We start from the raw sequence: 27623 nt of genomic DNA on the forward strand, positions 1-27623 counted from the left end.
TTCACTCTAAAACATGATGTATAGCTAAATCCAATTTAAATGTAAATTTACTGTGGTGTTCGCATATATATATGTAGAACTTTTATCTATGTATTGAAAGTGGGACAAAATATGGAAAAAGTTATCAGTGTTTAATACACAGTTTTATGACATTGCTTTTCTTTTGATCAGCACATAGTTTCTTTTTACTTCTTTGCAAATTCCACATCTTTTCTACTAATGAGAAAATATAGGATTGAATCCCAATGGAAAAACGGTAAGACACATACACAGCAAAGTCATAGGATATGGTCGTAAGCCATTGCCATTTCATGACACTGGAAAATATTTCTGTACCAATTATTAAATAATGAAACCATGAGGCAAAATCCTGTGATCCATCTGATTAGCATTTATAGTCATTCCTGTATTTGTGTACATTCAAGAAGGGTTGTGTGTGTCAGTCAAGCTTAAGAGCTATCTAGACCCTTATCTTAAGAGCTCCACTAAGTAGCAATAGCAGCCTTCCCCTCAACATGTAAGACCTAATGCCTAGGTCAGAACATAGAGTAGAACTCCCAGGGAACCTGGGTAGAGTCAGGACAAGAACCACATGGCCTGGTGCTTAGATTTGCTCTTCTCCAAGACCTTAGCGGTAAACATTTGTTGCTGCTTTTTTTGTTTGTTTGTTTGTTTCCGTAGGCATGGATCCCTGAAGTCTGTCCCTGATACTACAAGACATTTTGATATCATAATAAAACACTTCAGATATGATGCTGAGTGAAAAAGCAGAAAGGGGAAGACTTGGTTGTGCGGGTACTGAGTTCTTTTCCTTTTCTTTTCTTTCTTTTTTTTTTTGAGACCGATTCTCGTTCTGTCACCCAGGCTAGAGTGCAATGGAGCGATCTCGGCTGGCCATTACTGAGTTCTTGAAAAGAGGAAATGTTTGATGAGGGTGAGCAGATTAGATCTCAGTTTAATATCCAATGGGGCCAGACGTGGTCGGATTACGAGGTGGGTGGCTCATCTGAGGTTAGGAGTTCCTGACCATCCTTGTCAACATGGTGACAACCGTCTCTGCTAAAAATACAAAAACTAGCCGGGCATGGTGGTGCGTCCCTGTAATCCCATCTACTTGGGAGGCTGAGGCAGGAGAATTACTTGAACCCAGGAGGCAGAGGTTTCCGTGAGCCAAGACTGAGCCACTGCACTTCAGCCTGGGCAACAAGAGAGAAACTCCGTCTTAAAAAAAAAAAAAATCCAATGGAAGCCAAAAGCAAAATGCTGAGTGGAATACGTTTATGCAAGTCAAGCAAAATGTTAAATAGTTTTAATTTCTGGTATCTTTGTCCCTTCATGGCATTTTTTTCAAACGTGATGGGCGGGAGAGGAGCGCCTAGAGTTACTTGGCTTTTTTCGGGCAATACTGCCATCGTGCGGAAATAGTTTCATAGCATCTGAAACTGTGAGTATTTCCTCCACGTAAACCCCGGCAGTCGCGGAAGGAATAGCCAGTGGAGGCTGAACAGGCCCAAGGCACGAGATGGCATTCCTACCCTTGTCTCTGAGGTCTGGCAGAAGCAATGGACAAACGCAAAGTCTTAGTGAAGTATCTGGTGAGTGAGGGACCAGGACTGAGCCAGCTGCATCGAGGAAATAAGAATGTAATGGAAAGCCTAAGCAATTATCTAAGCCCACAAGCCAGGATTATCTGTGACTTTATACGTTCATGGAAAAGTCTTTTCTCATAATAGGACACTGATGGTTATCTCAGTTCTCTCAAGGAGGGCAGATAGGTGGCTTTTTTCCTTTGGACATTCTCTGAGAAGGATGGCATTGTTTAGTCCTGAGCAAACCAGTATTTATCTCATCTTAGTGAGTGTTCTGTATACCAGCTTCAAAGCTAGTTCTTCATAAAGATATCCACCCTTAGGTGTGGAGACCTCCAGATACTCCATGACTCATAATTGAAAAATCAACAAGGGCGGCTAAAATTGTATGGGTGACTTGTTCCCCATGACATTCTTTTTCACTGTTTATTATCTCAGTATCTGAATCTTTTAAAAAAGGATGTAATGTTAGTCTGGTACTGTAGTGTGACCTACCAGTCAAGAGCTTCTTCAGGTAGGACTTCTCCTGGCCTCTGAGGATTCAGGCAGGCATTCCAGGATAAGGAACCTGGCTTTTGTGACATCCTTGACTATACCTAGCTCTTCCTCCAGCTGGTTACAGTTGAGTTGAGTGATGGTCTGTAGACATAGATGCTATTGGCATTCAGGAGTGTCTTAAAGATTTGGCCAGGCCCGGTGGCTCATGCCTATAATCCTAGCAGTTTGGGAGGCTGAGGCAGGTGGATTGCTTGGGCTCAGGAGTTCGAGACCAGCCTGGGTAACATGGTGAAGCTCTGTCTCTACAAACCAAGGCCAGGCGGGGTGGCTCATGTCTGTAATCACAGCACTTTGGGAGGCCGCCGCGGGCGGATCACCTGAGGTCAGGAGTTCTTGTTCAACCTGGCCAACATGGTGAAACCTCGTCTCTACTAAAAATACAAAAATTAGCTCGACTTGGGTGCGGTGCCTGTAATCCCAGCTGCTTTGGAAGTTGAGGCAGGCGAATCGCTTGAATCCGAGAGGCCGAGGTTGCAGTGAGCTGAGATCGCGCCACTGCACTCCAGCCTGGGCGACAGAGCGAGACTCCGTCTCAGAAAAAAAAAAAAGAGAGAGAAAGAAAAGAAAAGAAAAGAAAAGAAAAGAAAAGAAAAGAAAGAAAGAAAGGAAAGAAAGAAGAAAGAAAGAAAGAAAGAAAGAAAGAAAGAAAACAAACAAAAGCAAAAGTGCATCAGTAAGACCAGGTGGCCCAAACAGGGCAAAATGCAAAGCAGCCATGTTTGGTGGCTCCTTTGTCTATGGGTGGCGTTTTTTCACACAAGAAGGGCGGGAGCAGAGGAATCCAAGGTAAGTCTTTTTGACATATCTGGAGCTCTACTGCCATCGTGAGGATGTTGTTTAACGATACCCTAAGCCATTACAGCGTTCTAGTGAGGACTACTTGTTGGGGCAGGTGTGGTCTGGTAAGAGGTGGAAGAGGCTTCGCCTTCATGCTGGGAATCCTTGCTTAGTCTCATCTGAGGCTTTAAAAGAGACCTGAGCATTGGCGGTACCTTGGTATAGAACCTGGAGAGTGAAGGTTCTAATAGCAAATCCTGTAAACTTCCTCTGGAAGAACGCTGTTCATTGTGCGAGGATACTGATGCCGCAAGAGACCCAAAGACCCGTAGCAAGATGTGAAAACCTCCTGCCTGTTGGTTCAAGGGGCAGGAACAGGAGACAGATGCCCACAAGAGCCTTCATTTGTCTTTGAGTGGGTTCCTGCAGTCCTGCCCAGACGAGGAACCGAGGCCCCGCCCCACGACTTCCTGTGCCAGGACCGCCTGGCAGGGGCTGGTTCACTCCAAACACTCACTCTACACGTTCTACACCAAGATACCGCCAATGTCCAACTCTGTTCTTAGGGTCTTAGAGGAGAAGGCAAGAAGACCTAGCCTGGAGCCCACACCTCTTCCATCTCCCCACAGATCAGACCTTCCGCAACAGAGAAGAACGCTGTTCTCGAGAACAGTGTAATGGCGTAGGGGTTCATGAAACTCCGTCCTCACGATGGCAGTAGTGCTCCAGATACGCCAAGAAGCGCTGCCTAGCTCCCTCTTCTCCCGCCCCTCGTGTCTGAAAAAACTCCAGCAAACATGGCTGCCTTATGTTTTGCCCAGTTTGGGGGCAACCTTGTCGTACTACTCAACTTTCGCTTTTGTTTTCCATATGAAATCAAACTGAGACCTAAAACCACCCACCCTCATCAGGAATATTGTTCTTTCAGAAATTAAATTGACACCTTACCTTGTCTATGGAATTCTGCTTTCATTATATGCAATCTGTGCAGTTCTGCTCAACATTTTATATCCAGTACTTTCCCATAGTATCAGATTTTCTACCTGAAAGGATAAGTGTGAAGTATCCAAGCTTAAGAGAGAGAATAAAATGCTGGAAGTTCAAGACTTAGAGAAAGGCCTCTCTAGCCACCCTATTTTCCTTTGAGACTCAAGATATTCTGCGTTTATTTTCAGTCCTACACTAATACTTGTTTGGGAGTTACTCCTGTTACAGGAACGAAGCCGGGCCTGCTGCATTTTCTAGAGGCCTAGTACGGAAAAACAGGCAAACTAGGAAAGACGGGAATTTATTGCTGTAACTGGATACAGGAAGAAGGCTGGAGATAATTCCACCAGAGCAACTCAAAGTGTTACAATTTTCTTAGTACTTAAATAGGTTGGGGTTATGTGCCTACTGCAGTATAGCATTCGCCTATGTTCATTGGTAACTAATTTTGCTTTAACTAGAATGTCAGAGGCAAAAATAAATAAATAAATAAATAAACAAATAAATAAAAATGCTTGCTAAGTCCAATTAAAAAGGACCCCAGTACCTTCAAAGTCTGTCTACTGTGGTACTGGAATGATTATTTCTATCTTATCTCCTTTACAGCTTGGTCCGGAGAGCCTCCGTTACCTTGAATCGTCTCAGATTTCGTTGACCCGAGATGGGTCCTGGCACTAGGAATGTAAGACTGTCTCCATTTTGGCTTGCTCCAGGTTAGGGAGAAGCCGGTGCAAGGTTCCTGTTGACCATGTGTTTCTTTCTTTTCTTTTGTTTTTTTGAGACGAAGTTTCGCTCTTGTTGCCCAGGCTGGAGTGCCATGGCGTGATCCTGGCTCATGGCAACCTTCGCCTCCTGGATTCAAGCGATTCTCCTGCCTCAGCCTCCCGAGTAGCTGGGATTACAGGCATGTGCCACCATGCCCGGCTAATTTTGTATTTTTAGTAAAGTCAGGGTTTCTCCATGTTGGTCAGGCTGGTCTCAAACTCGCGACCTCAGGTGATCTGCCGGCCTTGGCCTCCCAAAGTGCTGGGATTACAGGCGTGATCCACCGCGCCCGGCCTTGACCATATGTTTCATTTCTAGCTTTGATGTCTGGGCAGTGATTTCCCTTGGTTTACCTATTTGCTCAATATTAAGGCAGCTCTGTAGAAATTTGTCGGTGTAACTGAGGTGCTATGCAGGCCTGCCTGTGTGACTGTCATGCAGGCCTGTCTGTGTGATTGTCAGGGAGAATTGGCTTGCCACAATACTTTTCTAAGCATAGCAATAGAGGTAGTTAGGGATAATTCGTATATTACAGAAATTGCCTTACAGAGAGTAACACATTTCTATACTCTCCTTCCATAACAGACACTTAAAAAAAAAAAAAAAAAAAAAAAGAAAAAGTAATGTATGCTTGCCGTGGATCTCATTTAAGATTTCAACAGAAGCACTTTTCAATACTATTAAACGGCTTTTTACTCTTTCCATATTTTAAGCTTTTTAGTTTATTTTCTTAATTTCCTATTTTAAATTTTTTGATACATTATATTTGTATATATTTAAGGGTACATGTGAAATTTTGTTACATGCATACAATATGTAATGATCAATTCATGATATTTAAGTTACCTATCAACAAAGTATTTGTCATTTCTATGTGTTGGGTACATTTCAAGTCCTTTCTTCCAGCTATTTTAAAACTACATGGCCGGGCGCGGTGGCTCAAGCCTGTAATCCCAGCACTTTGGGAGGCCGAGACGGGCGGATCACGAGGTCAGGAGATCGAGACCATCCTGGCTAACATGGTGAAACCCCGTCTCTACTAAAAAAACACACACAAAAAAAACTAGCCGGGCGAGGTGGCGGGCGCCTGTAGTCCCAGCTACTGGGGAGGCTGAGGCAGGAGAATGGCGTAAACCCGGGAGGCGGAGCTTGCAGTGAGCTGAGATCCGGCCACTGCACTCCAACCTGGGCGACAGAGCGAGACTCCGTCTCAAAAAAAAAAAAAAAAAAAAAAAAAACTACAGAAAGTTGTTAATTATATTCACCCTACTCTTCTATCAAAGTTTAGAACTTATTTTTTCTAACTATATGTTTCTACTCATTAACCAACTCTCTTCAGCCCCACTGCCCTCCTGCAAATACACCCTTCCCTGCCTCTGGTGTCTGTCATTCCATGCTCCACCTCCATGCCAACAGGTATTTTAGCTCCTACAGATGAATGAGAGCTAGATTTTCCTTTCTGTATCCGGCTTATTTTACTTAACATAACGATCTTCACTTCCATCCATGTTGCTGCAAATACATGATTTCATTTTTTTAATGGCTGAAAAGTATTCCATTGTGTATATATAGACTGCATATTCTCGGTTTTCCAGTTCGTTAGTGTATAGTCGTTCGTAATACTCTCTGATGATCTCTTGCATTTCTGTGGTATCAGTGGTAATCTCTCCTTTACCATTTCTGATTTTGTTTATTTGGGTCTGTTCTTTTCTTGGTTAGTCTAGCTGGTGGTTTATCAGTTTCATATACATATGTAAATATACATTCATATATATACATATATAAATATACATTCATATATATATACACACATATGTATATGTATATATGTGTGTGTGTGTGTGTGTATGTATATATCTCACCCAGGCTGGAGTGCGGTGGTGTGATCTTGGCTTACTGCAACCTCCACCTCCTGGGTTCAAGCGGTTATCGTGCCTCAGTCTCCCTAGTAGCTGAGTTTACAGGCGTGCACCGCCATGCCCAGCTAGTTTTTCTGTTTCTAGTAGAGATGGGATTTCACCATTTTGGCCAGGCTGGTCTCGAACTCCTGACCTCAAGTGATCCACCCGCCTCGGCCTCCCGAAGTGCTGGGATTACAGGAGTGAGCCATCTCACCTGGCAGTTTTGTTCATATTTTTAAAGAATCAAGTTTTCATTTTGTTGATCCTTCGTGTTGGTTTTTCATCTCTATTTTGTTTAGTTCTGCTTTGATCTTTATTATTTATTGATCCGTGTTACTATGGGTTTTTTTTTTTTTAGTAGAAGATACCTTTTATTTATAAATGGATTCAGAAAATAAGAAAATACTCTCAAAAAGAAAAGCACTGATATAAATGGACCATGTCATAATAAGCACTGATTAAATTTAATACTTCTGATTCTCTTGATTTATGCATAAATCAGTCTTTAGATTCTTGTAAAAGACATAAAGAACTGAATTATTCAATCAATAAACACAATTTACATATTAAATAAAGCACCTTACATCTCACAATTAGAGAACGAGATTTTTTTTTTTTTTGAGACGGACTTCTGGTTCTGCACTGTTGCCCAGGCTGGAGTGCTGTGGCCTGATCTTGGCTCACTGCAACCTCCAACCTCCCAGGTTCAAGCGATTCTCCTGCCTCAACCTCCCAAGTAGGTGAGATTACAGGTGCCTGCCACCACGCTGGCTAATTTTGGTATTTTTTAGTAGAGATGGGGTTTTGCCATGTTGGCCAGGCTGGTCTTGAACTCTCAACCTCAAGTGACCCGCCCACCTTGGCCTCCTAAAGTGCTGGGATTATAGGTGTGAGCCACTGCGCCCGGCGAGAATGAGAACTTTTAATAGGTTTATCAGTCATTTGGCACAAAATCATTTAATATATTAAAGTAGTAGAGATTTAGCCATCCATATCATTTGTCTGTTCAATAAATTTGGAAGTAAACAAATGTTACCAAAATCTTATCTAATCTGAAATTAATAAACTAAACATGTTTAAGATTCTCTTTTACTCAAATAGGAAATAGAAAGGAACTTACATAATATCCAGAGAATAATTAAAGGCAAAATACATCAAGTCAAATCCTATTATGTCTGCAGATACTTTTCTCAGAGGAAAGCCTTTATCCATTAATGACTTTATTAAAACGCTTATTTATTTATTTATTTATTTATTATCATAAGCTCAACTAAGTGTTACATAAAACAGTTTTGAAAATTAAGGTAATAAGACAGAAAAGAGCTAATCTTACCAAATGTTAATAAACAAATAATCCAAACAAGTGAGAAAAATTGAGTCAAACATTTTGAAAGTGAAGTCACTGGAATAGAAAGCCAAAAATCAATAATCAATGAATATTAAGCAGATTCTTTGAAATTAACAATAAAATATGTCAGCCTTGTCTTAGTCCATTCAGGCTGCTATAGCAAAATACCATAGCTAGGTAATTTATAATATTTTATAAATAATAAAACTTACTGCTCACATTTCTGGTGTCTGGGAAGTCCAAGATCAAGTCCTCAGCACATTCATTGTTGAAGACTCACTCTCTGCTTCAAAAATGGTACCTTCTAGCTATGTGTTCACATGGCAGGAGAGGTGACAAGCTCTCTCAGGTCTGTTTTATTAGGGAACTAATCCCATTCAGTATGACTGACCCTCCATTATCTAATCAGCTTCCAAAGGCTACATCTCTTAATAATATCACCTTGGGGGTTAGGTTTCAACATATAAATTTTTGGGGATACAGACTTTTACAACATATCTTCCCACCCTTGGGCCACCCAAATTTGTGTCTTTCCCACATGCAAAATATATTCATTCTATCCTGATAGCCCCCAAATTCTTAACCTGTTTCTGCAGCAACTCAAAAGTTTAAAGTCCAAAGTCTCATCTAAATATCATCTACATTAGATTTGGGTGAGACTCAAAGTATCATTCATTCTGAGCCAAATTCCCCTTCTACTCTGAGCCTTTGAAGTTAAACGAGTTTTGTGTTTCCAAAAAAGCTTGGTGGGACAGGCATAAGTTAGAAATTCCCATTCCATAAGGGAGAGAGAAGAAAGAAAAAGGGGTAGTATGTTTTAAGCAAGTCCAAAACCCAAAAGTACAAGCAATATTAAACCTTAAGCCTGGAGAAGAATCTTCTTTGACTCAGTGTCGTGCCTTTCAGACACACTTGGATGAGGATTGGGCCCCCAATGACTTTTCTGTGCATAGCCCATGCCACAGTGCTCATGTGTTGGAGTCTTGTGTTTGTGGCTCTCCTAGGCTGGAGTTGCACGCTGGTGGCTCTACCATTCTGGGGTCTCTGGGATGGCCATGCCCTCATGGTTTTACCAGACTTTGCCTTTGTGGTGGTTCCTCCATGGCTTTAATAGGCATTGCCCCAATGGTGGCCCTTTTTTTTTTTGAGATGGAGTCTCGCTCTTTCCCCCAGGCTGGAGTGCAGTGGCGCAATCTCAGCTCACTGCAAGCTCCACCTCCAAGGTTCAGGCCATTCTCCTGCCTCAGCCTCCTCAGTAGCTGGGACTACAGGCGCCCGCCACCACGCCTAGCTAATTTTTTGTATTGTTAGTAGACGGGGCTTCACCGTGTTGGCCAGGATGGTCTCGATCTCCTGACCTCATGATCCGCCCATCTCGGCCTCCCAAAGTGCTGGGATTACAGGCGTAAGCCACCGCGCCTGGCCTAATGGTGGCTCTTTATTGTAGTCCTGTCTCTGTGGGACATCTTTGTCCATGCCCTGCAGCTCTCTGGGGTACTCTTAGTAATATAGGTGGAGGTAGCCATGTCCCTACAGCTCATTTGCTCTGTGCTCCTGTGAAGATGGCACTGTGTTGATGCTGCCAAGATTTTTACTGCCTGTGCACTTTAGAGTGGTGGCCTGAACCACATCTGGGCCCACTTGAGACACATCTGATGAGAGAGGAAGCTGGAAAATGCTGTGCCAGAATGCAGGGAGTGGAGACTTGAGGTAGTTCAGGGCAGCAAACATTGAGGTTCCTTGGGTGCCCATGGTCCCTCTTTTGACCTCATTTTACGCCCCAGGTTTGGTATTCTGAGCCTGTGATGTGAGTGGCAGACTGGATGGTCTCTAAAATGCCTTTAGGGTCATTCTCTTACTGTCATGCAGAATAGCATCTGGCTTCCTTCTATCCCTACTAATCTTCTTCTCAAATGGTGGTTTGGTCATACCTTTAGTATTCTCTTCTGAACATGCTTTTTCATTAATTCTTTACAACATAGCCACACTGAGAATTTACCAGATCTTTACATTCTGCTTCCCTTTTGATTATAAATTCTTTTAAATTTGTTTCTATCTTGTATTTTACTACAAGCGTTCAAGAGAGGCCATACTACACCCTCAACACTTTGCTTAGATATTTATTTCACCAACTTTTTGCTCACAAGTACTACCTTCTACAAAGCCCTAGGATACATACACAGTTCAGCCAGGTTATTTGCCACTTTATAAGAGGGATGACTTTTCCTCCAGTTTCTGATAACATTTCTCATTTTCACCTGAGACTTCATCAGAATGGCCTTTACCATCCAGATTTCTACCAAAATTCTGTTCATGATCTCTTAGGAAATCTCTAAGAAGATTAAGGCATTATTTACAGCTCTCCTCTTCTGAGCCATAACCAGATCACTCTTAACACTCTGCTCACAGAAACATAGGCTTTTTCTAGCCTGATCCTTTGCATTCTTACAGCCTCTACCCATTACCCAGTTCCCAAGCTGCATCCACATTTGTAGGTATTTGTTAGAGCAGCACCCCACTTCCTGCTATCAATTTCTACCTTGATTCTTTCAGGGTGCTATAACAAAGTATCTTGGGCGGGGTAATTTTTAAAAACATAATTTACTGAGAATCCTGAAGTCAGGGATTTCGAACATTAAGGTGGCAGAAGATGTGGTGTACAATGAGGGCTCAGTCTCTGCTTCAAAGTTGGCACCTTCTAGCTATGTCTTCATATGGTAGTAGAAGTAAAAGAGCTCCCTCAGGCCACTTTTTTAAGGACACTAATCCCATTCATGAGGGCAGATCCTCATGACCAAATCACCTCCCATAGGCCTTACCTCTTAATACCATTACCATTGGGATTAGGTACTTGGGGCAATCATTAAAAAGTATTAGGTATTTGGCGATCATTAAAAAGTCAGGAAACAACAGATGCTGGAGAGGTTGTGGAGAAATAGGAATGCTTTTACACTGTTGGTGGGAGTGTAAGTTAGTTCAACCATTGTGGAAAAGTGTGTTGATTCCTCAGGGATCTAGAACCCGAATTTCCATTTGACCCAGCAATCCCATTACTGGATATATACCCAAAGGATGATCAATCATTCTACTATAAAGACACATGCACACATATACATATGTTTATTGCAGCAATGTTCACAATAGCAAAGACTTGAAACCAACCCAAATGCCCATCAATGATAGACTGGATAAAGAAAATGTGGCACATATATACCATGGAATACAATGCAGCCACAAAAAAGGATGAATTCATGTCTTTTGCAGGGACATGGATGAAGCTGGAAACTATCATTCTCAGCAAACTAACACAGGAACAGAAAACCAAACACCACATGTTATCACTCATAAGTGGGAGTTGAACAATGAGAACACATGGACACAGGGAGGGGAACATCACACATCGGGGCCTGTCAGGGGTTGGGGGCTAGGGGCTATCCCGATAGCATTAGAAGAAATACCTCTTTTCACTGCCTGACCACTGCCATCATGGGTCGCATGCATGCTCCCGGGAAGGGCCTGTCCCAGTCGGCTTTGCCCTATCGACACAGCGTCCCCACTTGGTTGAAGTTGACATCTGACGACGTGAAGGAGCAGATTTACAAACTGGCCAAGAAGGGCCTGACTCCTTCACAAATCGGTGTGATCCTGAGAGATTCACATGGTGTTGCACAAGTACGTTTTGTGACAGGCAATAAAATCTTAAGAATTCTTAAGTCTAAGGGACTTGCTCCTGATCTTCCTGAACATCTCTACCATTTAATTAAGAAAGCAGTTGCTGTTCGAAAGCATCTTGAGAGGAACAGAAAGGATAAGGATGCTAAATTCCGTCTGATTCTGATAGAGAGCCAGATTCACCATTTGGCTCGATATTATAAGACCAAGCGAGTCCTTCCTCCCAATTGGAAATATGAATCATCTATAGCCTCTGCCCTGGTTGCATAAATTTGTCTGTGTACTCAAGCAATAAAATGATTGTTTAACAACAACAACAACAAAAAATAGAAGAAATACCTAATGTAGATGGCAGGTTGATGGGTGCAGCAAATCACCATGGCATGTGTATACCTAAGCAACAAATCTGCACAGTCTGCACATGTATCCCAAAACTTAAAGTATAATAATAATAAAAAAGAAAATGGTTCATATTCATAAAATATCATTCAAGGTCAAGTTTTGTGACCAAAAACTGCAATTCTAATCCCCCAACTGACTGAATGGATCCCCCACTTCTGCCAAAGAGATTCCAAAGAAACCTGAAAAACTAATTAAGGCCATAACGGGAAGGAAGTAGGTGGTCAGACATGCCTCATTATACCCTCTCCCATTTGAAGTCCAGGCATAACTGACCAGCATGAACATTAAAACAGATCTTGGCCCAGTGAGGTGGCCCATGCCTATAATGTCAACACTTTGGGAGGCTGAGATGGGCGTATCCCTTGAAGTCAGGAGTTCAAGAACAGCCTGGGCAACATGGTGAAACCCTGTCTCTACAAAAAATTCAAAAATTAGCCAGGCATGGTGGCATACACCTTAGTCCTAGCTACTTGGGAGGCTGAGGCAGGAGAATCGCTTGAGCCTGGGAGGCAGAGGTTGCAGTGAGCTGAGATTGTGCCACTGCATTTCAGCCTGGGTGACAAAGTGAGGCCACCTCTCAAAACAAACAAACAAAAACAAAGAAAAAAAAAGATCTTAACACTAACACTAACAAAATAGACTCTTTGTAGCAATAAGATACCAAATTCCAACCTGACTCTAGTATAACTTCACATGATAAAAATGGAAATAAAAGTATTTTACCCCAGAGTATTTTTTTTTGCCCTATTTTGAAATGGCCCTGCAAAGTCATTGGGAAACATTTGCATCTGTAAAGCATCTCATTAACATAAGTAGATCTTTCCTGTTCCAGGCCTTCCCAAACCTGAAGAGATTAACTGAGAATCTAGCACCTTTTAAAAGTCTAAATAGAAAATATTTGCCATCTATTATCTCTAAGACTAGCCACTTTTGAGACTTCATCTATGTAATAAAAACCTTGGTCTCCACAACCCCTTATATTAACCCAGACATTCTTTTCAATTGATTCTAGGTCTTTAGAAAATAACTTAACTCTTCCAAGCAATTGCCAATCAGAAAATCTTGGAATCCTCTTTTGACCTGTAAGCACCCACTTTCCCCTGCTTTAAGTTGTCCTGCCCTTCTGGACCAAACCAGTGTATACCTCACATGTATTGATTGATGTCTTATATCTCTCTAAAACATAGAAAAGAAAGCTGTACCCCAACCACCTTGAGCACATGTTCTCAGGACCTCTTGAGACCATGTCTTGGGCCGTGGTCACTCATATTTGGCTTGGAATAAACCTCTTTACGTATGTTACAGTTTGACTTTTTAAATCAACATTAATTGGCACCCTATATATGGGGCCTCAGAGAAGACTCAGAACCCTGAAAGAGTCACCCAAACCCAGAACTAAGGTACCAGTAGGGGCCCATTGAAAGCCCCCCAACTCCAAGCTTCTTCTTGAGTGAAACTGGTAAGTCCTCCTCAGCCCTGAACCTCTTGCTCGGTTGACAGTCCTCTGGTTTATTCTGATCTGGTTCTTTTCCTAGGAAGTTGTTCAGGATCTTAATTTTGATTCAGAGTTGCATTCTGAAGGATCTTTTCCATTGCCTCTTTCTCTCCAATTAATCTTACTTGGCTTGTTTGTGCATTTGCTTGAGAAACTGAACTGTCCCTTGTGTAAATCAATGAGAGACTGAACTTCTCAGCTCCACTCCACTGAAACGCAGACTACAGTTTGGTTCCTCCCTTAAAGAAAATTAAAAAAAAAAAGGGAAACAAATAATCAAAGAATGAGGAAATACAAAGATAACGACCCCCTTTTGGGCATGCTGTTTGGTTTTACGATGCCTCTACTTGCAAGCATTTGTGTAAATGGAAAAGTTTGAAGGCATACCAGGTTTTCTAATACTCCAGTTGGTTACATATTATGGTCTATTCTTGTGCACATTTTAAACTTGTGGCTAAATTACATCAAGAAAAATTCAGAGGTCAAAAGTCGACCTGCGACTATAGAGTTTTTGAAGTTTTATGTGTATTTCTCTATTTTCTTTTCTGCCTGCTTTAAATCTGCTGTTATTTTTCTACTGGGGTTGAGATTAAAACCACTGTTTGCATTCAACCATTTATTTTTCTTTCGTTTTATCAAACTGGTGAGTTTGTATTTATCTCATGGTTAGAGTTCTGAAATAAAAGCTATAAGATCTTTGTTTCTATGTGTGTGTATGTGTGTTTAGGTATGTTTGTGTGTATGTACATGCATTTTTTAATGTGTTGTGGCCACAAAGTACCAAACTGGCTTTACAGTAAAGGAGTACTCATAAATTAAGTAAATAAGCCCAATGCTTTTCCAGCTCATGTGACTTAAGTAAATCTTTAACAAATAAGCCTACTTTAAAAATGTCTTCTGAATTATCAGCACACATTTTGTCTAGATTTACTGGTCAAGCGGTTTTATGTTTATCTCTTGCAGATATTTTACAAGGTGTTAAAGTTTGGCACAAAGGATATGGAAGTATAAACTCAGCCCCAAACCTATGATCTTTGTTTAATTTTTGATAAATAAGGCATTTTACATTGTTGGTCTAATGAAAACAGCTAAATCCTGAGTTATCAGCAAAAAAGCAAAAAACAAAAAAAACCCCAACATTTATTTAACTGTAAATTTCATACTTAGTTAAACACCTGATATTTACAGGCTATAAAACTGGTTAACAGAGAAATAACTTTAAATGATGACTAGCTTTGTCTGACATCACAGTTTTCATAAGTACTCTAGGTAAACTATTAAAAATAAATAGTCAAATAAATGCAATGGAATAAATGTTTATAAATAAACTTGTCCTGTAATTTTAAACTCTTAAAGTTATGTTAAGTTGAATAAGAGATAATTATTAAATATCTGGATCATGTCCAATTGTTTCAAAAGATTATATATACAAAAACATTTTCAAACAAATTAATTATAAAATGGTTTTCATCTATAAAATGCTCATGTGACAAACAATTTAAGATTTCCTATTTTCTAGGTCTTCACAAAAAATTAAGGTTACTAAAAATAAAAATTGAATTGAATATATAATTCTACATATAAAAAAATGCCAAAGAAAGGTGTATTCCGATGAAAATAAGAAAAATTATAAGACATAAAAATGTGTTTCTAATAAAAGGAAAATAATTTTTGTCTAATTCAAAGGTTACTTTGAAACAAGGTAAAATGAGCTGATAGCTAGTAAGTAAAAGAAATGTAAAGAAAGCTATAGCTATAAAAGCAGTACTTTTGGTAATAGAGTTTAGAAGGAAAATAATTTTGTGTGAAAAAGAATCTTGTATGATAAAATTTTGTCCTAGAATAAAACAGAAAGTTCAAGCATATCATAAATAGTATGTGTGATTCATAATAGGGTTCATAAAAAACAGAATTTATAAAAGAAATTTTGTATGTGATTAAGTTGGCTATACTGGAAATTATTTATAATCATCCTTCTAGAAATTGTGCTTTGATACTAAAAATACACTAATATAAAACTAAAGTCTTGGTTAGAATAGATTTTCTTAAAATATTGAGTTACTCAATGAAATTGCAAGAAGTTTTAAATTTTTAATTATGCGACCATTTTCAAACTTGAAATTTCTGAGATTGATATCTTAGAAGTTCAAATTCTGCTGTACCCTGAGGTTTTTAGCCTTTCTCTCTTTGAGAAAGCCTGGGATGCAGGTTTAACTTTCAGGTTATTCAAATAAGCTTCCCATAAGGAAAAAATAATTGCTACCATAGGTCTTTTATGTTGTTGTTGTTTTACTTTTTTGGTGATTAGCCTAAGGAACAGCGATTTTACATTTTATCAAAATAATTCCTGTGTTTTATTAATTAGGTTTTTAAAAAATACTTAAACAACTAAACTTAGAAAGGGTTAATGTTTTTATATTTGTGTAACTTCCTATATTGTTGTTGAAGTCTTTTGATTATGACTCTTGTTAAGTGATTAACTATTATTTTATAATATTATATGGTTCTGTTTTAATAAAATATTTTGAGACTTTTAACGTTTTTGACAAATATCCTCAAAATCAAATCCCAAATTAAGTCTCTGACTTGGACTTACTGCTGGAGGCTTATTAAAACTATAAAAATTAATCACCCTAAGGATATAGAATCTTTCCACAGCTGCCAACAAGTCATAAACTCCAGTATCACCACCGCCAGCCTGACAATTAGACATCAGTTGAGAGACTCCCTCTAACCCCACTTAAAAAAGGCCTGTATGAAATGTTATTAACTAACCCTTGTGCTGTTAAGTTGCAGGGCTTTGACTCCTGGGTACATGTATCTCTTCCGAAAGGGAACCCTGATGCCTACTAAATCTTAACAGTCAACGTTGATATCTGGCATCAAATTCAAGTTGACCAAAGTTCCATCTTCAGACCTTGGAGAAGATGACAGTCAAAATGAACTGCTTTCATGTGACACTGGACCAGGTCTATATACAAAGGCATAAATAATCATTGAATAATGTTTCCTCTATCTAAATATAATTTGTTCTATGCCTTACTAGATAAATGTTTAGTTACCTATGAGTTTTCTTTTCCTGCCATTGTCAGAGCTAGGCAGGGCTTAAGTCCCTTTTGTTTAAACATTACTAACTTGATACATAGCTTGCAAAATTGGGTAAAAAAGCAAAGGTTACTTTTTCGCTCTGTCTCTGCTTAATATCGCTGAAATTTAAAACTATTTAGAATCCCACTGGCCCAATCTATTTTCAATGCTAATGCTCCACTGCTAAAACTATATAAGCACCTTCCCCCTAGGCTCAGGCACTATCTTGGAAGAGGTAAGTGTGTAAGGTTGATTTTTGAGCAACAAAATTAATTTAGATCTTCCAAACCAAAAATGGGCACACAGATGCCCAAATAGTTGGCAAAATAAGATACTTTACCTCCTGGACCAGTATGTGGTCCCTTTTCATCCATCCCAACCATAATTTCTTCTTTCCCGTAGAATTAAAAGAAAATTGCAGGGGGCGGAGCAAGATGGCCGAATAGGAACAGATCCAGTCTCCAACTCCCAACGCGAGCGACACAGAAGACCGGTGATTTCTGCATTTTCAACTGAGGTACTGGGTTCATCTCACTAGGGAGTGCCGGACAATCGGTGCTGGTCAGCTGCTGCAGCCCGACCAGCCAGAGCTGAAGCAGGGCGAGGCATTGCCTCACTTGGGAAGCGCAAGGGGAAAGGGAATCCCTTTTCCTAGCCAGGGGAACTGAGACACACAACACCTGGAAAATTGGGTAACTCCCACCCCAATACTGCGCTTTAAGCAAACAGGCACACCAGGAGATTATATCCCACACCTGGCCGGGAGGGTCCCACGCCCACGGAGCCTCCTTCATTGCTAGCACAGCAGTCTGCCATCTAACTGCAAGGCAGCAGCGAGGCTGGGGGAGGGGCGCCCGCCATTGCTGAGGCTTAAGTAGGTAAACAAAGCCGCTGGGAAGCTCGAACTGGGTGGAGCTCACAGCAGCTCAAGGAAACCTGCCTGTCTCTGTAGACTCCACCTCTGGGGACAGGGCACAGCTAAACAACAACAAAAGCAGCAGAAACCTCTGCAGACGCAAACGACTCTGTCTGACAGCTTTGAAGAGAGCAGTGGATCTCCCAACACGGAGGTTGAAATCTGAGAAGGGACAGACTGCCTGCTCAAGTGGGTCCCTGACCCCTGAGTAGCCTAACTGGGAGACATCCCCCAGTAGGGGCAGTCTGACACCCCACACCTCACAGGGTGGAGTACACCCCTGAGAGGAAGCCTCCAAAGCAAGAATCAGACAGGTACACTCGCTGTTCAGCAATATTCTATCTTCTGCAGCCTCTGCTGCTGACACCCAGGCAAACAGGGTCTGGAGTGGACCTCAAGAAATCTCTAACAGACCTACAGCTGAGGGTCCTGACTGTTAGAAGGAAAACTATCAAACAGGAAGGACACCTACACCAAAACCCCATCAGTACGTCACCATCATCATCAAAGACCAGAGGCAGATAAAACCACAAAGATGGGGAAAAAGCAGGGCAGAAAAGCTGGAAATTCAAAAAATAAGAGTGCATCTCCCCCGGCAAAGGAGCGCAGCTCATCGCCAGCAACGGATCAAAGCTGGACGGAGAATGACTTTGACGAGATGAGAGAAGAAGGCTTCAGTCCATCAAACTTCTCAGAGCTAAAGGAGGAATTACATACCCAGTGCAAAGAAACTAAAAATCTTGAAAAAAGAAGTGGAAGAATTGATGGCTAGAGTAATTAATGCAGAGAAGGTCATAAATGAAATGAAAGAGATGAAAACCATGACACGAGAAATACGTGACAAATGCACAAGCTTCAGTAACCGACTCGATCAACTAGAAGAAAGAGTATCAGCGATTGAGGATCAACTGAACGAAATGAAGCGAGAAGAGAAACCAAAAGAAAAAAGAAGAAAAAGAAGTGAACAAAGCCTGCAAGAAGTATGGGATTATGTAAAAAGACCAAATCTACGTCTGATTGGGGTGCCTGAAAGTGAGGGGGAAAATGGAACCAAGTTGGAAAACACTCTTCAGGATATCATCCAGGAGAACTTCCCCAACCTAGTAGGGCAGGCCAACATTCAAATCCAGGAAATGCAGAGAATGCCACAAAGATACTCCTTGAGAAGAGCAACTCCAAGACACATAATTGCCAGATTCACCAAAGTTGAAATGAAGGAAAAAATCTTAAGGGCAGCCAGAGAGAAAGGTCGGGTTACCCACAAAGGGAAGCCCATCAGACTAACAGCAGATCTCTTGGCAGAAACTCTACAAGCCAGAAGAGAGTGGGGGCCAATATTCAACATTCTTAAAGAAAAGAATTTTAAACCCAGAATTTCATATCCAGCCAAACTAAGTTTCATAAGTGAAGGAGAAATAAAATCCTTTACAGATAAGCAAATGCTTAGAGATTTTGTCACCACTAGGCCTGCCTTACAAGAGACCCTGAAGGAAGCACTAAACATGGAAAGGAACAACCAGTACCAGCCACTGCAAAAACATGCTAAAATGTAAAGACCATCGATGCTAGGAAGAAACTGCATCAACTAACGAGCAAAATAACCAGTTGATATCATATGGCAGGATCAAGTTCACACATAACAATATTAACCTTAAATGTAAATGGACTAAATGCTCCAATTAAAAGACACAGACTGGCAAACTGGATAAAGAGTCAAGACCCATCAGTCTGCTGTATTCAGGAGACCCATCTCACATGCAGAGACACACATAGGCTCAAAATAAAGGGATGGAGGAAGATTTACCAAGCAAATGGAGAACAAAAAAAGGCAGGGGTTGCAATCCTAGTCTCTGATAAAACAGACTTTAAACCAACAAAGATCAAAAGAGACAAAGAAGGCCATTACATAATGGTAAAGGGATCAATTCAGTAGGAAGAGCTAACTATCCTAAATATATATGCACCCAATACAGGAGCACCCAGATTCATAAAGCAAGTCCTTAGAGACTTACAAAGAGACTTAGACTCCCATACAATAATAATGGGAGACTTCAACACTCCACTGTCAACATTAGACAGATCAATGAGACAGAAAGTTAACAAGGATATCCAGGAATTGAACTCATCTCTGCAGCAAGCAGACCTAATAGACATCTATAGAACTCTCCACCCCAAATCAACAGAAGATACATTCTTCTCACCACCACATCGCACTTATTCCAAAATTGACCACATAATTGGAAGTAGAGCACTCCTCAGCAAATGTACAAGAACAGAAATTATAACAAACTGTCTCTCAGACCACAGTGCAATCAAACTAGAACTCAGGACTAAGAAACTCAATCAAAACCGCTCAACAACATGGAAACTAAACAACCTGCTCCTGAATGACTACTGGGTACATAATGAAATGAAGGCAGAAATAAAGATGTTCTTTGAAACCAATGAGAACAACGATACAACATACCAGAATCTCTGGGACACATTTAAAGCAGTGTGTAGAGGGAAATTTATAGCACTAAATGCCCACAAGAGAAAGCAGGAAAGATCTAAAATTGACACTCTAACATCACAATTAAAAGAACTAGAGAAGCAAGAGCAAACTCATTCAAAAGCTAGCAGAAGGAAAGAAATAACTAAGATCAGAGCAGAACTGAAGGAGATAGAGACACAAAAAACCCTCCAAAAAATCAATGAATCCAGGAGTTGGTTTTTTGAAAAGATCAACAAAATTGACAGACCACTAGCAAGACTAATAAAGAAGAAAAGAGAGAAGAATCAAATAGACGCAATAAAAAATGATAAAGGGGATATCACCACCGACCCCACAGAAATACAAACTACCATCAGAGAATACTATAAACACCTCTACACAAATAAACTAGAAAATCTAGAAGAAATGGATAATTTCCTGGACACTTACACTCTTCCAAGACTAAACCAGGAAGAAGTTGAATCCCTGAATAGACCAATAGCAGGCTCTGAAATTGAGGCAATAATTAATAGTCTACCAACCAAAAAAAGTCCAGGACCAGATGGATTCACAGCTGAATTCTACCAGAGGTACAAGGAGGAGCTGGTACCATTCCTTCTGAAACTATTCCAATCAATAGAAAAAGAGGGAATCCTCCCTAACTCATTTTATGAGGCCAACATCATCCTGATACCAAAGCCTGGCAGAGACACAACAAAAAAGGAGAATTTTAGACCAATATCCCTGATTAACATCGATGCAAAAATCCTCAATAAAATACTGGCAAACCGGATTCAGCAGCACATCAAAAAGCTTATCCACCATGATCAAGTGGGCTTCATCCCTGGGATGCAAGGCTGGTTCAACATTCGCAAATCAATAAACATAATCCAGCATATAAACCGAAGCAAAGACAAGAACCACATGATTATCTCAATAGATGCAGAAAAGGCTTTTGACAAAATTCAACAGCCCTTCATGCTAAAAACACTCAATAAATTTGGTATTGATGGAACGTACCTCAAAATCATAAGAGCTATTTATGACAAACCCACAGCCAATATCATACTGAATGGGCAAAAACTGGAAAAATTCCCTTTGAAAACTGGCACAAGACAGGGATGCCCTCTGTCACCACTCCTATTCAACATAGTGTTGGAAGTTCTGGCTAGGGCAATCAGGCAAGAGAAAGAAATCAAGGGTATTCAGTTAGGAAAAGAAGAAGTCAAATTGTCCCTGTTTGCAGATGACATGATTGTATATTTAGAAAACCCCATTGTCTCAGCCCAAAATCTCCTTAAGCTGATAAGCAACTTCAGCAAAGTCTCAGGATACAAAATTGATGTGCAAAAATCACAAGCATTCTTATACACCAGTAACAGACAGACAGAGAGCCAAATCATGAATGAACTTCCATTCACAATTGCTTCAAAGAGAATCAAATACCTAGGAATGCAACTTACAAGGGATGTAAAGGACCTCTTCAAGGAGAACTACAAACCACTGCTCAGTGAAATCAAAGAGGACACAAACAAATGGAAGAACATACCATGCTCATGGATAGGAAGAATCAATATCGTGAAAATGGCCATACTGCCCAAGGTAATTTATAGATTCAATGCCATCCCCATCAAGCTACCAATGAGTTTCTTCACAGAATTGGAAAAAACTGCTTTAAAGTTCATATGGAACCAAAAAGGAGCCTGCATCTCCAAGACAATCCTAAGTCAAAAGAACAAAGCTGGAGGCATCACGCTACCTGACTTCAAACTATACTACAAGGCTACAGTAACCAAAACAGCATGGTACTGGTACCAAAACAGAGATATAGACCAATGGAACAGAACAGAGTCCTCAGAAATAATACCACACATCTACAGCTATCTGATCTTTGACAAACCTGAGAGAAACAAGAAATGGGGAAAGGATTCCCTATTTAATAAATGGTGCTGGGAAAATTGGCTAGCCATAAGTAGAAAGTTGAAACTGGATCCTTTCCTTACTCCTTATATGAAAATTAATTCAAGATGGATTAGAGACTTAAATGTTAGACCTAATACCATAAAAACCCTAGAAGAAAACCTAGGTAGTACCATTCAGGACATAGGCATGGGCAAAGACTTCATGTTTAAAACACCAAAAGCAACGGCAGCAAAAGCCAAAATTGACAAATGGGATCTCATTAAACTAAAGAGCTTCTGCACAGCAAAAGAAACTACCATCAGAGTGAACAGGCAACCTACAGAACGGGAGAAAATTTTTGCAATCTACTCATCTGACAAAGGGCTAATATCCAGAACCTACAAAGAACTCAAACAAATTTACTAGAAAAAAACAAACAACCCCATCAAAAAGTGGGCAAAGGATATGAACAGACATTTCTCAAAAGAAGACATTCATACAGCCAACAGACACATGAAAAAATGCTCATCATCACTGGTCATCAGAGAAATGCAAATCAAAACCACAATGAGATACCATCTCACACCAGTTAGAATGGCGATCATTCAAAAGTCAGGAAACAACAGGTGCTGGAGAGGATGTGGAGAAATAGGAACACTTTTACACTGTTGGTGGGATTGTAAACTAGTTCAACCATTATGGAAAACAGTATGGCGATTCCTCAAGGATCTAGAACTAGATGTACCATATGACCCAGCCATCCCATTACTGGGTATATACCCAAAGGATTATAAATCATGCTGCTATAAAGACACATGCACACGTATGTTTATTGCGGCACTATTCACAATAGCAAAGACTTGGAATCAACCCAAATGTCCATCAGTGACAGACTGGATTAAGAAAATGTGGCACATATACACCATGGAATACTATGCAGCCATAAAAAAGGATGAGTTTGTGTCCTTTGTAGGGACATGGATGCAGGTGGAAACCATCATTCTTAGCAAACTATCGCAAGAACAGGAAACCAAACACCGCATGTTCTCACTCATAGGTGGGAACTGAACAATGAGATCACTTGGACTCAGGAAGGGGAACATCACACACCGGGGCCTATCATGGGGAGGGGGACGGGGGGAGGGATTGCATTGGGAGTTATACCTGATGTAAATGATGAGTTGATGTGTGCTGACGAGTTGATGGGTGCAGCACAGCAAGATGGCACAAGTATACATATGTAACAAACCTGCACGTGATGCACATGTACCCTAGAACTTAAAGTATAATAATAATAAAAAAAAAAAAAAAAAAGAAAATTGCAAAGAGGATATGAACATACCTGGTAACAAAACCGCCTGAGTATAGTGCTCCCAGTTGTGAGATTTATGCAGATTGTTATATAAAGTTTTTAAAATCAAACGCCTTAGGATAAACTATTAAAAAGACTGCCAAAAGCATTGTGACACAACAGAAGTCTCTAAATTCTGTAGCTTAAAAAGTTTTAACAAAATACTTATGTTTTGTAAGCTAATTGCTACAAGTCTATAACTAAAACATGTAATAACTAATGTCTTAGGTCTCCCTAAAATATATAAAACCAAGTTGTAAACCAATCACCTTGGGCACATGTTCTCAGGACCTCTTGAGACTGTGCCTTGGGCCATGGTCGCTCATATTTGGCTCAGAATAAAATTTAAAGAATATTTTACAGAGCTGCGTTTTTCTTGTTGGCTTTTTCATAAAATATAAAATGTTTGAGAAAGGCACTTCTCAAGTGGACAAGTGAGGATATTCTAGCTTAATGTGTAGAATTTACAGCTAAGTCAATTTTGTAACCTTGCCTTGTGACTTTTGTTTCTTGACGCTTACATTACAAAATTTTAAGGTTTGATAAATGCCTGCTCCACTTCCATTCCCATCTGGCCTAGAATATTTAAATTGGCTGTAAGTCTTTTGGCTCTAAATCTGTTGGCTATGAGTCCCCACCAAGGGATAGGATGGACCCAGGGCAGATAACCACACCCCAGCAATGGTATGGGACAAAATGATAGTTTGGCCATTGATGTTGCCTCTGGGAAATTTTTTTTTTTTTTGATGAAGACTTGCTCTGTTGCCCAAGCTGGAGTGCAATGTTGCATTCTAGGCTCACTGCAACCTCTGCCTCCTGGGTTCAAGTGATTCTCCTGCCTCAGCCTCCCAAATAGCTGGTATTACTGGCATGCACCACCACACCTGGCCAATTTTTGTATTTTCTTTTTTTTTGAGACAGCGTCTTGCTCTGTCATCCAGGCTGGAGTGCAGTGGCATGATCTCGGCTCACTGCAACCTCCACCTCCCAGGTTCAAGCAATTCTCCTGCCTCAACCTCCTGAGTAGCTGGGATTATAGGCGTGCACCACCAGGCCCAGCTAATTTTTGTATTTTTTGTAGATATGGGATTTCACCATGTTAGTCATGACCACGTGATCCACCTGCCTCAGCCTCCCAAAGTGATGGACTACAGGCGTGAGTCACCATGCCTGGCCTAATTTTTGTATTTTTAGTAGAGGCAGGGTTTTGCAATGTTGGCCAGGCTGGTCTCGAACTCCTGACTTCGGGTGATCCACCTGCCTCGACCTCGCAAAGTGCTGGGATTACAGGTGTGAGCCACCACGCTTGGCCTCCTCTGCTAAATCCTGACCAGAAAAATCAAATTCTAACCCCCAATCAACTGAATTCCCCTCCATTCATCTGCCAAGGGGATTCCAAAGAATCCTGAAAAACTAGTTCAGACCATGGCAATCAATATTAAAACAGATCTTAAAACTGACAAAACAGATTCTTTGTAGCAACAAGATACCAAATTCCAACCTGACTCTAGTATGACTTCACATGATAAAAAAGGAAATAAAAATATTTTACTCCCAAAATAGGTCTCTTTGATATATTTTGAAATGGCCCTGCAAGGCAATTGGGGAAATTTTGCATCTGTAAAGCATCTCATGAACATAACTAGATCTTTCCCCTTCCAGGCCCTCCTAAACCTGAAGCGATTAACTGAGATTCTAGCACCTTTTAAAGTCTACTTAGGAAACATTCACCATTTGTTATCTCTGAGGGCAGCCACTTATGAGACTTCATCTATGTAATAAAACCCTGGTCTCCACAGCCCCTTATATTAACCCAGACACTCCGTTCTATTGATTCCAGGCCTTACCCTTTGCCTTCTACCATGATTGTAAGTTTCCTGTGGCCTCCACAGCCATGCTTCCTGTACAGGCTGTGGAAGTGTGAGTCAATTAAATGTCTTTAGTCTTTAAACCTATAAATATCTTTGTAACAACTTCCTTAGCTACAATCTATTAGTTATTTCTAGATTACACAGTCTCACGTATTTCTTAATAGCAATGCAAGAATGCACTAATACAAACTCTGTTTTGGTTTGGCCTGTGGCTGCTTCCATATTCCTCTTTCCCAGGTCCATCTATAGGGAGATTCTGCCAAGGTGAAATAAAGACTGATAAAATTCCTTACTAGCAAACTTGTATTACAAGAAATAACTAAAAATAGTCCTTCAGTCTAAAAGGAAATGACTCTATATGGTGACTTGAATCCACAAGAACAAATGAAGAGCACAGGAAATGGTAAATAGCTGGGTTAATATAAAAAAGACTCTATGTATTGTTTTTTCATTTTTCTATATTATCTAAATGACCTAAGATTATGTGAAGCAATAATTATTACATTGTGTTGTTGGCTTTAAAACATATAAATGTAATTTATATAATAACAGCCCAATGCTGGGGGAGTTTGGAAATAAATATGAGCAAAGTTTCTATGTTTTACTTGAAGTAAGTTAGTATTAAGCTGATGTATATTCTGATAGGTTAAAATGCACATTGTAACCCTTAAAACAACTATTAAAATAAATCAAAAACATAATTAAAAATTCAAAGAGAAGTTAAAGTGGTACATAAAAATATTTAGTGAATATGTAGTGAGAAGTTAAAAATATTTACTGAACACAAAAGAATACAGTCAATCTGGAACAGAGGAACAAATCCAGACAGGAGATATATAGAAACCAAATACCAAAATGGCAAATTCAGATTCAACTATATCAAAAATTACATTAAATTTTAGTGATTTAAACACCAAAATTAAAAGGCAGAGATTATTAGGTGGGATAAAAAAGCAAGATCTGAGTTTATGCTACCTACAGGAAACCAGTCTTAAATCAAACACCCAAATAGGTTGAAAGTAAAAGGATGGAAAAAAGATACACAGTGTCAATGGTAATCATAAGAAAGCTAGAGTGGCTATATTAATATCTGAAGAAATAGATTTATGGCAAGGCTTCATGATAAGAATATTATGAAATACACAGATAAAAATTACATAATAGTGCCAGAGTTAGTATATCCAGAAGCTAGATCAGTCATAAATGTATATATGCCTGCAACAAAGCCTCAAAATACATAAAGCAAAAAGTGCCGTAAACAAAAGAAGGCCTACACAATTCAGCAATAATAATGGGGCATTTTGCTGGGTGCAGTGGCTCACGCCTGTAATCTCAACACTTTGGGAGGCAGGGACGGGTGGATCACCTGAGGTCAGGAGTTCGAGACCAGCCTGGCCAACATGGTGAAACCCCATCTCTACTAAAAATTCAATAATTAGCTAGGCATGGTGCCAGCACCTGTAATCTCAGCTACTTGGGAGGCTGAGGCAGGAGAATCGCTTGACTCAGGAGGTGGAGGTTGCAGTGAGCCGAGTTTGTGCCATTGCACTCCAGCCTGGGCAACAGAGCGAGACTCTATCTCATTAAAAAAAAAAAAAAAAAAGGAGGGGAGCATTTTTATTCCTCATTCTCAATAACTGGTAGAGCAAGTGGACAGAAAGCCAGCAAGAATATATAACACTTGAAAAGACAACATCAACTAACTTCACCTAACTGATATATAAAATCACTTCACACAAGCTTGTGGCATACACCTGCTTTTCGTGTACACATGGAACATTATGACAGAACATGGAATGGACCACAAAACAAGCCTCAGGAAATTTAAAGATTCCTGTCATACAAAGTATGAATGGAAGTAAATTAGAAAATAATAAAAGAATAAAATCTGGATATCCATAAATTCCACAGAATTATACACCATAGTTCTGAATAACAAATGGGATGGGTTAAGGAAGAAATCATAAAGGAAATTAGGAAATGTTTTTAGTAGAATGAAATTTAAAACAACATATCAAAATTTATGGACTGCAGCTAAGGCAGTACTTACAAAGATATTTATAGGTTTAAACACTATGTCAGAAAAGAATGATTTCAAACCTCATTTGCCCTTTTAGAAGCTAGAAAAAGAAAAAAAACTAGGTCCAAAGCAAGCAGAAGAAAGTAAATCAGTAAGATTAGAATAGAAATGAATGAAATAGAAAACAGTAAAGCAAGAGAAGAAAGTCAATAAAATCAAAATTCATTCCATGAAAAAAATACAAAAATTGAAAAACATTTATTTATTTATTTTGAGATGGAGTCTCGCTCTGTCACCCAGGCTGGAGTACAATGGCATGATCTCGGCTAACTGCAACCTCCACCTCCTGGGTTCAGGAGATGTTCCTGCCTCAGCCTCTCGAATAGCTGGGACTACCAGTGTGTGCCACCACACCTGGCTGATGTTTGTGTTTTTAGTAGAGATGTGGTTTCATCATGTTGGCCAGGCTGGTCTCAAACTTCTGACCTCAAGAGATCTGCCATCCTTGG

At 40.1% G+C, this 27623-nt stretch overlaps 1 protein-coding gene and 1 long non-coding RNA gene across 4 annotated transcripts in view; both read left to right on the plus strand.

Annotated features, from left to right (window-relative positions):
• LOC103232570 (uncharacterized) overlaps positions 1 to 17371 on the plus strand; it is a 113277-nt gene extending 95906 nt beyond the window's left edge. For all 3 annotated transcript variants that reach the window (XR_012091908.1, XR_497196.3, XR_005237505.2), the window contains one exon: positions 16984 to 17371. This is a non-coding gene — a long non-coding RNA (uncharacterized lncRNA). The remainder of the gene's footprint in view (positions 1 to 16983) is intronic.
• Positions 11378 to 11934, plus strand: LOC103232566 (small ribosomal subunit protein uS15-like). The gene has a single exon (XM_037989144.2). The coding sequence runs from the start codon at positions 11412 to 11414 to the stop codon at positions 11865 to 11867; it is 456 nt and encodes a 151-aa protein (XP_037845072.2). The 5' UTR covers positions 11378 to 11411; the 3' UTR covers positions 11868 to 11934.
• Positions 17372 to 27623: the final 10252 nt, after the last annotated feature.

Source organism: Chlorocebus sabaeus, chromosome X (genome assembly GCF_047675955.1).
Source record: "Chlorocebus sabaeus isolate Y175 chromosome X, mChlSab1.0.hap1, whole genome shotgun sequence".
In the NCBI taxonomy this organism is placed as follows: Eukaryota; Metazoa; Chordata; class Mammalia; order Primates; family Cercopithecidae; genus Chlorocebus; species Chlorocebus sabaeus.

Excerpts from the sequence above, each read along its gene's own strand:
- LOC103232566 (XM_037989144.2), top strand. The coding sequence starts at position 11,412 with ATGGGTCGCATGCATGCTCCCGGGAAGGGCCTGTCCCAGTCGGCTTTG.